Source organism: Apodemus sylvaticus, chromosome 10, assembly GCF_947179515.1.
Source record: "Apodemus sylvaticus chromosome 10, mApoSyl1.1, whole genome shotgun sequence".
In the NCBI taxonomy this organism is placed as follows: Eukaryota; Metazoa; Chordata; class Mammalia; order Rodentia; family Muridae; genus Apodemus; species Apodemus sylvaticus.
The window spans coordinates 35631107-35640691 of NC_067481.1; the positions used below are offsets into that span (position 1 = coordinate 35631107).

At 50.1% G+C, this 9585-nt stretch overlaps 1 protein-coding gene across 2 annotated transcripts; it reads left to right on the plus strand.

The window, feature by feature from the left end:
- Window positions 1-1633: 1633 nt before the first annotated feature.
- Window positions 1634-9333, plus strand: Dynll2 (dynein light chain LC8-type 2). 2 transcript variants are annotated; one of them, XM_052196454.1, is made up of 3 exons: window positions 1634-1691; window positions 5284-5422; window positions 7377-9333. In XM_052196454.1, exons 2-3 carry the CDS (start codon window positions 5291-5293, stop codon window positions 7512-7514), a joined length of 270 nt encoding a protein of 89 aa, XP_052052414.1. In that variant the 5' UTR covers window positions 1634-1691; window positions 5284-5290; the 3' UTR covers window positions 7515-9333. The 2 variants fall into 2 exon arrangements, with proteins under 2 accessions (XP_052052414.1, XP_052052412.1); XM_052196452.1 differs by having other exon boundaries at window positions 1646-1927.
- The last annotated feature ends 252 nt before the right edge of the window (window positions 9334-9585 follow it).

The window sequence follows — 9585 nt, forward strand, 5'->3', positions numbered from 1 at the left end:
CTCCATTGGATGTCCCTGAGCAATGGACTTCTTGAATACGGCCTTACATCATGGTTGTGTGACCTTTAGATTTTCAAAGCTAATGAAGATTGGGGAAAGAGGGTATTAGCTCTTTCTCCAAGAACTTCCTAAGAGTTTCTCCACAAGAGCTCTAGGTGGATGATCCGTCCTCTAGCCCCCTCCCCGCATGTGCCCCACCCCTCATTCATTAACACAGGCTGACATCAGAATACCCCCTGGATGAAGGGACACCCCAGGCCTAGCCAGGTTGAGTCGTTTAGTGGGGAGAAGACAGAGCTATGGGATGGAGAATCCTGAGGGGACAGTTTTCCAAGTTGTCCTGGACACACAATGAACACTAAATCATGATACTCCCAAGCAGGGCAGGCTAAGGCCGGAACTAGTCTGTCTTTTCATGGTTTAGGTAAGGGAAGAGAAAAAGATGAGCACACGAGCAATTTCCTAATGTCCACCAAGACCAGAACGTCTGAGTTCCCACGTTCTAGCTTATCTGGGTTAGATCGACCCTTTGGGAATGAAAGGAGAGGAAGAAAAATCCCGGTGTTTTTTCTGTATTGAAATACTATGAAAAACACTTGAAAACATATTAACACCCCACCCTCACCCCTGCCAGTGTCTGCTTTCTGAACTTTAAAGCCTCCCATCCAAGGGAGCTGACGTGGCAAGGGGTCTGACCTGGCAAGGGGTCTGAATCTGTGTTGTCTACACTTTTTATTTGGTTTTGTAGCCCTGGGTGTCCTGGAACTAGCTCTCTAGACTAGGCTGGTGTCTCAGAGATCTGCCTGCCTCTGCCAAGTGCTGAGAAGGAGTATTTCACCACCACCCTGCACGTTGGGTCTATAAGGGCTACGGATGAAGCTGTTTTTTAAGATACCTCACAGCTCATACTTCTAAGAGTTCCTTTCAGTCCCTGGGACTGAACTGACTTAAAGGAAATGGTTCTTACCTCTAACCCCGAAGGCCATAAACTGTAGAGGCTGTACCTCTGATATTTTTGATGATAGTGTAGTGTAGGAACGGTTCCAGCTATGGAGAGGTCCCAAGATTCGTGAACAAAGGTTGAGTTAGAAGCAAAAGAGAATGTGAAGGCAGTGGGGCCCTTGGGGACTGTTTACGCCATTATTTCACCACGGGGCTTGACTGTTCCTCCCAAGTGTTGCCAGCCTAGGAAAATGAAGTCCTGAATTTTCTTCTGTTCAGTCCCAGGTGACTTTTAATCCCCTGTCCTGCCTCTTTCCAAAGTTGGGACCTGGAGCCCTTCTCTTCTGAGTCTGAAATCTCCATCCCTCCATTCTTTCTTTCTTGGAACTGGAATCTCCACGCCTCTCTCCCTTTTCCTTTCTGGGCCTCCTCTATTCCTCCCGTGTCAGGCCTCTCCAGGCCTGGGCAGAGGGGGTCTGCATTCTCCTTTCTCCTCTTAAGGCCACAGCTCCCTCCCCCCACCTCCTTCAGCTCCCCTTCCCCACCCCCTCCTCCGCCCCGAGGCATTATGGGACGAAACAAGATGTGGAGCGAGAGCGGCGCGGGGAGAAGCCCGCAGTGCGGGGCCGGGCGGACGCAGCCAATGGGGAGCGCGGACGGCGGCGCGCGCGGCAGGGGGGCGGGGGCGGGGCTCTATTTCAGGGGCGCGCGTCGGCCGCGCTCAGCGGCGGAGCGGAGCGGACGGCGAGGTATCAGCTGGGACAGGCGGTCGGCCGGGTGGCGCGAGGCGGAGCGCGGGCGTCCCGGGAAGCTCGGAGGGAGACCAGCAGCACGAGCGCTCGGCCCGGGGCTGCGGGAGCAGGGGGATACCTCGGCGGCAGCGGCTGCTGCTGCAGAACGAGCCCGGGGGACACCGCCCCTGCCCGCGCTTTGCTTCAGCCCAGCGCTGCTCCCCAGGGGCCTGTGCGGACTCGCCTGCGTGACGGTGAGCGGGGGCCCCGGGGGCAGCCCTCGCCCTACTTGGCCCAGGCTCTGGAGACCCTCGTGCGCTGGCTGGAGGCCCCACAGCCCCGGGGGGAGCCAGCCCGTGGTGCGCGGAGGCCTCTAGGGTCCGGGGAGCGCGGGCAGCCAGTGCGGGTGGAGAGGGTTCGGGCTCGACGCCGCTCCTCCCGCCGCCACCACCCTTCGGTGCGTCCTTCCTGCAGCGAGGTCGCCCGGTCACTCCGGAGCCTCTCCAGGCTTGGCGGGGGAAGTCGGAGGGCCGGTCGCGGCCTGCGGACCCCGGGGACGGCTGGGAGGTGGATGCTTTTTCATTCTCCAGGTGCTGCCCTTTGGGGGGGGGGGTCCCTGCCCTCTAGAGGAAAAGATGGTGGTGGGGGGGCGTGTTTTGGGACGAGGGATTACGGCCACCTTGGAAATCCGAAACGAGGCAATAACGTTTGTACGTGTTAAAGAATGGTGCAGGGCGGTCCATGTCGTTTGGAGGTTTAGCCCTTTTTTTTTCTTTCTTTCTTTCTTTCTTTCTTTCTTTCTTTCTTTCTTTCTTTCTTTCTTTCTTTCTTTCTTTTTTTTTTTTTTTTTTTTTTTTTTTTTTTGTCGCCAAGACCAGGGACAGAGGGTGAGAACTGTCCTGGAGATCTCCTTTTGCGTTTTTCACCGGAGCTCCTGGCTCGTGACTCAGGAAGCTGGCTTGGGGCCCTTTGGCCATCCTTTTATCTGGAGGCCCAGCTCCGCCCCCTCCCCCCCTCAGGATGGGAAGGATAGCTGGGCGTCTAGCTCCCTGGCCTTTCTCACTGGTACCTTGGATAGGGGTTGCAGGCGTTGGGCCTCACCTTTTCTGCGACGCCTGAGGGGCAGAGGGTGAAGAATCGTGGCATTGTAGTCACAAGATCAGCATTATGTAATCGTAGGCTCTCTGTTGGAGAGTAAGATAGCTTTTAATTACTGTGACAAAGTTGAGCCTTTGGACTTTGGGGAGGAGGCAGTGAAGCAGGTGAGCTTTTTGGCAAAATGGTGCCAATTTCAGACTTCGTTGTCTGGAGCCAGGCTCCACCCCCAACCTCTGGATTTGTAAACACTGCCCCCTTCTGAGTGGGAACCTGGAATAGGCCACCAGGTGACATTGTTTTTTTTTTCTTCACTTCTAGAAAGGTCTCACTTGCCTTTTTCTCTTCTCAAACCTCATGGAGAGTGTTCCGTTTCTCAGTTTCAGCTATTATTTTTTAAACATGTTTGTTTGCCCAAGGTCACAGAGCTAGTCGGCCTTGAACAGCATCACTTGACCTTTTCTTCAATCACCACAGACTCCTTGAGGCTCCAGATTTTTCTCTGGGATAGGGGCATGTGAGCTGAACACTAGCCAGTGTGGCTTAAGTGGAAGAAGCCTTGCTTCGTTTGACGGTGTCAGACCAAGGTGCCTTGCCTGGCAGCCATCATGCATACATTGTGTGCATTTGACCGTCTGGGTTCTTTTCATCTCGGTGGGTAGTGTGCACTTAGATAAGAAGTGGCTTGGAACCATCCCGGGAATCTCAGCCTGAGCAGCCAGGCCCGTGTGGCTTGTGTTAGACTCGCAGGGGATAGCGTCTTTCCCCCCATCTGGCTGGGCCACTATCAGCGTTGCTTTTGGAGCTGAGATGAGGGGCTCGGTACTGCTGCGAGTGATGACAGCAGTCGGGCAGGGTTTTGTAGCTAGTTTCTTCCGATGTAAGGTAGCTCACATGACTATAGGCTGCCAGGGTAGAAGGGTCTATGTGGGCCAGTCTCCGAGGCTGGTTGCTGTCAGTGGTGACTGCCACGGCCCAGGAAGCATGGCTATGAAACAAGGCTGTAAGATACCAAGCTTTTTCTTAGTCATAGGTCAGTGGACCTCCCTGTCTCCTCTAATTTGGTTGTTTGAAACACCGTCTCATTATAGCTGAGGTTGGCTTTAAATGTCTGATCTTCCTGCCTCTACTGCCCAAGTATCAGAGTTTCAAGGTGCAAACCACTACACCCAGTCTTCTTTTTATATTTAAGGGGAAGTTCTCTGCGCTCCCGTTGGGTAATATTTCTCCAAATGTTCACTTCATTAATGTTTTTTGAATGAATAATTTTTACATGAGGAAGCAAAAACTCAGAGAACTGAAAATCATTGTTGGGGCTGTGACTAAAAGCTAGAATTCAAAAATTATACTGCACTTTAAAGACTGAACACTGTTGTAAGGAGAGTCGGGGGGCAGGATTGGGTGTGGTGACACATGACTGCTCTGGTTTGAGGTAACATCAGCCCCAACATTTAAGAGACCATTATTACCTCTTTGCCAGCAGGCCTTGTTTATGAAGCCCACTTTTATTTTTATCAAACTGAAGTTGGCCTTTTTTTCTGTGAGGGGATAGTGAGTATTTTAGGATTTATGGTCAGGATAATCTCTAGAACTCTGCTCTTATAACATGTTCCTGTAAAACTTTGAGTTATAAAAACAGGTGGTGGTTGCGTCTAGCCGATGGACAGCCAGCTCCCTCGCCTTGGCTTTCTTTATTTGCAGATGCTCTCATGTAACCCTAGTTAATTCTTAAACAACCTCCAGTTGAGAGCTGACCTCATTGCTAAAATGGAAGTAATCGATACAGAAAGGCCAGATGCCTTGTGAGACCACAAAGGTTCAAAGTCAGGACCAGAAGTCAGGGATACTGATTTCTAGCAGGGTTTCTGCTGTGAGACCAATAGTAGATAAGTCATTAAATAGTCACGTACTTAATCAATTAATTAATCTCTTCAGGTGTGAGCTTCTGGTTTATTCTTAGGATAATGCTTCGACCCCATTTTACAGATGGTGACAAAAACACAGAGGTGAATTAACTTGCTGAAAGATGCAGTTAGGTGTTGTATTGCAATGCCGCTTCAGCTCTCGGTGTTTGCTGGCTGACTGATGTTCCGAGTGTATGAAATAGGTAGCTATTAGGAGTTAGAAAACCTTATATGTGCTTTTAAAGCACAACATCTTAACATCCACATCTGTTTTCTCCTTTCTTTTACATCCTGTATTTCCAAGATGTAGGGACCATATTTCTGCTAAAAGCTTCTAAGTGGCTTTTTTTTTTTTTTTTAAGACAAGGGTTTTACTGTGTAGCCTTAGCTAACCTGGAACTCCCTTTGTAGACCAGGCTGGCTTTGATCTTAGAGATCCAACTACCTCTGCCTCATGAGTGCCACCTACCGCAGCATAAGCGTCCTTCTCGTCTGTGTTCGTATGCTGCACCGCGTCTGCTCCACTCTAACCCTGTAGCTCCCAACCCATAGCTCAGGCTGCTGGCTCGCACCGAGACACCACCAGCTTTACTTTTGTGCTCCTACTGCAGTGTCACGATGTCTGACCGGAAGGCAGTGATCAAGAACGCAGACATGTCTGAGGACATGCAACAGGATGCCGTTGACTGCGCCACCCAGGCCATGGAGAAGTACAACATAGAGAAGGACATTGCTGCCTATATCAAGAAGGTAAGCCAGGGGTGTGAGGATTGACAGCTGAGCCGCATCGGGCTGGGGTCCGGTGGATGGGGTGGGGTGAGGTCAGGGCCCACAGTTTCTGAGAAGGCAGGTTTAGCCCCTCAGACAAAGCCCTGCAAACATGTGAAACAGCTGAATTACAGGGTGATTCTGAGCTGTCAAAGCCATGTCCTTAATGATTTTGATGAACCTGTGTTAGTTATACAGATAGTTGTGTCACAAGCGTTGGGGAAGGGGGAAAAAGTGAAAGGGGAAGGCTATGCAGAGGAGCTTCAGAAGAAATAGTACTAGCCCAGCTGAGAACTATGCAGTATTCAAAATTAAGATTACAGACATTTGAATGAATGCCGTGTGATCCTGAGTAGACTTTGAGGGAACTTCATTTATAGTGGTGCATCCTTTATAATCCTCATGATAGGGAACATTTCCTTTTCCCTAAAAAAGCTTAGGTTCTGCATATTTTACGATATTTTCTATTCCTCTCCTTATGTTTTCCCTTATCTTTTAAAAATATATTTTAAAAAACATTTTAACATTATGTGTATAGGTAATTAGCTTATATGTCCTTGTATCATAGTGCATGCCTGGTACCTATAGAGGCCAAAAGCCATCAGAACCCCTGGGACTGGAGTTACAGATGGTTGTGAGCTGCCATGTGGGTGCTGGGAATGGAACCCAGGTCCCTGGAAGAGCAACAAGTGCTCTTAACTGCTGAATCAACTCCAACAACCCCCTCCAGACATTTTAAAACAAACAGCTTTGATTTCCCTTGATTTCTGTAGGAAATGATAGAGAAGAAAATCTGTACATGTTCAATACAGGTGTAATTTTTTTCCTGAATATTTTAAATCTATGGTTGGTTGAATATATGGCTGTAGAACTCAGATGTAGAGAGCTGACTGTAATTTTTGTACATTTTGTAACAATGGTTCAATATTTAGAGTTTCTAAATGGGGCTGGTGAGATGCATTGGTGGGCAAAGGTAGTTGCTGCCAAGCCTGACGAACCGAGTTTAAGCCTTGGAACCCACGTGGTGGAAGGAGAGACTGGATTTAACTACTTCATATCTTTATCTTCTTGTATGAATGTTTTGCCTTCATGTCTGTCTGTCTGTCTTGTGTTTGGTCCCTGTGGATGTCTGAAGAGTCTATCAGATCCTTTGGAATAGGAGTTACAGGGAGGCTGTGAACCACTGTGTGGGTGCAAGAGAAGCCAGTGTTCTTACCAGCTCTCAGCCATCCCATGTTAAACTAGAGTCAGATGTCCAGTCTGTGGTCATCTAAGCGTGCATTCTAGAGGATGTGTAGGAGCGCTGTGGCACTCTATGTGGCAGTAAGACGTGCCTGGCGGTGTCTCTAGTTTCTCCTAGTGGCTGGCAGTCCGAAGGATACATCTAGACCCGAGCTGTAGCGTGAGCCCCTGTGTGCTGGGGAACTGCCTGGTGGTTCCCAGGGTGCTCGGTTTGTGGAGTGAGGGGATCGGTGCTTCAGCATTAGTCCAAATTTGTCCCTGTGCAGAGTGTCGGTTCAGAAACGTGAGGCAGTGGTGACCAGGCCCTACTTACTGTACTGATGACATCCTGGTTTTTCTGATTATTATCTTGAAGAATTAAAGGGTGGGCAGGTTTGGGTGTGGAGTAACTAGAGGATGGAGAGATGATCAGTGTGTAGAGTGCTCGAGGCTTGGCAGTGAGGAACAATGGAGCCTTTGTGGTGGTCTATTATTGATGAGGGTAGGAGTGCTATTGCCAGTCGTAGAACCTGAGCTTCTGAGGATAGAGTGCTGAGGTCCTGGGCTGGGTTGGCAGGGTTGGGGTAGGAATGAGGCAAGGTAGGTAGGGACAACTAAAAGTGGGTGCTGGGATTGCTGGGAGCAATTCCCAATCTGACAGACACTTCAGCAACCCTAACTACTTTTCTTTCTTTCCCCCTTTATTCTTTTTTAGGAATTTGACAAGAAATATAACCCTACCTGGCATTGTATCGTGGGCCGGAATTTTGGCAGCTATGTCACACACGAGACAAAGCACTTCATCTATTTTTACTTGGGTCAAGTTGCGATCCTCCTCTTCAAGTCAGGCTAGGTGGCCGAGGTGAAGGTGTCAGTGGCGGCGGCAGCGATGGCAAGCAGGCGGCGTTGCTGGGACTGTTTTGCACTGGGGCCAGCATCAGGAAGTCCTCTCCAATGGCTGTGCTACTGCATGGACTGTATACTCGATTTCATGTGTGTGTCGCAGTAAACAAAAACCAAACTTCTTTCTGTTTAGTTGCCTGGGGAAGAAGGCTGCTTTATGTTTATGTTTTTAAGACGTTAATGTTATTGTTTTGGTTGTACTGCACTAGGAAATCTCTCCCACCCCTCCTTTTCTCTTTCTCCCCCTAGATAAAAATAAAAGGCCCTCGGTGAAGCCCTACAGACCAGGAAGGCCGAGGAATAGAAATAAGTCTGAGGTGGAAGTTAAGCTGCAGCTGCCTCTTGGATGGTGGGCGCTACTGGAGGAGGCTAGGGAGGCTGTGAGGACAGGGTTAGGGCTGGCAAGAAGGGGGGCAAGAAGGTGGGGGGGGTGGCTCTAGTACCAGGGAGAATATGCCACTGAACTGTGACTCCATGGCTTGGGGCAGGGGGGTGGGTGCAGTCTCTAAGGGGCCCTAAGGTATATTTGTGGTGCGGGAGTGGGGAGCAGACTTGTCTTGCCGTCTGTCAGGATTTCTAAGTAAGGGCTTGTGTTTTCGTGGGTCGCCTTCCTGCATCCTTCCAGCCAGAGGTCATATTGGGAGGCTGCTGGGAGTAGGGTTAGCTTGACTTCCCCTTTACACTCTGTGTGCTCCCTGCTTAGCCCTCGTTTTCTCTGCTCATTCCTCTGTTCTCTAGAGCAGCCCCTAATGTTGGCTGGCAAGGGAATTTCTGATGACTGTAGTTCCTTAGTTAGGTCTTAGCAATCAAACCAAATCAATGTCCCCTCGATTCTTCTTTGTGTATGTTTGTGTTTGTCTGTGTGCGTGTGTGGGGGTGGGGTTGGGGTAGAAGGGTGGGAAGGGATAAGTGGAATCTCTAGGGTGTGTGGGGAGGTAGGGGGCAGTTAGCTCTAAGTGGGCTTGTATGTTGCCTGTTGTGAGGGGGAATACAGGTTGGTGTCAGACCATCCCCTTCCCCTTGGTTCATCCTGCTTGGACCTGCTTTGTCCTGTAACTGTTCCCTGGGAAAGTTTTTGGAAGGTCACCCAGAACAGGATGGACATACTGCTATCTGTCCTGGAGTTGGGTCTAGGGGCAAAGGGCAGTTGGTGGCAGGTCTCTAATGGGACGTGAGGATGGAGGTAATAGGGTGATGGGCTTCTTGGAACAGGTCTGAGGTATAGTAGTGACCTCTGGGTCAGGAGGTGGAGAGGGGCTGTGAGTGGGAGGGGATTCCAGAGAGGGTGCAAGGGAAACCTCATCTGTCTGTGACATGATTGGGGTGGGTGGGTTGTCATTGCCAATGGAGCTGCTGATTCTTACGAACCACATTTGGAACTTGTGTAGGGTTGACACTGTAAGGGTGGGGAAATCTAGCTTTTTTTTCCTCAGCCCATTCTTGGGGTTGGGGGAAGGCAGGAGAACGCCCCTCCCCCCTCAGCCCTTGTGTGTTGCGCTTTTGTTTTTCTTCAGCGCTGGCAGGGGAGGGTGGGAACTGGTGGGGACTGAGTGAGTTCCCTGTTCAAACCTTCATTAGGTACAAGATTGAATGTTTGATTTTAGGTTTTATTTTTCTTATGAATGTCCAGATGTGTGTCTCCCTGGCCAGCTGGAAGTGTCTCGTTTTTATTCATCCCTCATTTCTGGTGCAGGGACTGAGACCCTGCCACATCTCTGCTCTGCATCCACGCCTCTTTTGACATTAAAGGTCGATTGATGCACTTCTGAGCTGTTGGGGTTTCTTTGGGGCGAAAGGTTGGTGGGCCTGATGCTGTTAGTGCTGCCCAGGGGGTGGGCAGGTCGGTGTTCCCAAGGGTGAGGTAGAACCGGAGTGTTTGCAATGGCATTAGGAGGTGGGCGGGGCTTCAGCTGTGAGGTACCAAAGAACTAAGGGACTGCGGATCCTTGTTGCTGCCTTTGCTGTTTAGTAATTGAGAGAGCTGGAGCCTTGGGTGTTCTAGGAGAAGCAGAAATGAGGGG

Bases quoted from the DNA above. Each gene is read 5' to 3' on its own strand.
- Dynll2 (XM_052196454.1), top strand. From the start codon at position 5,291: ATGTCTGACCGGAAGGCAGTGATCAAGAACGCAGACATGTCTGAGGAC. The intron at 5,423-7,376 runs GTAAGCCAGGGG...ATTCTTTTTTAG, and splicing joins TTGCTGCCTATATCAAGAAG to GAATTTGACAAGAAATATAA.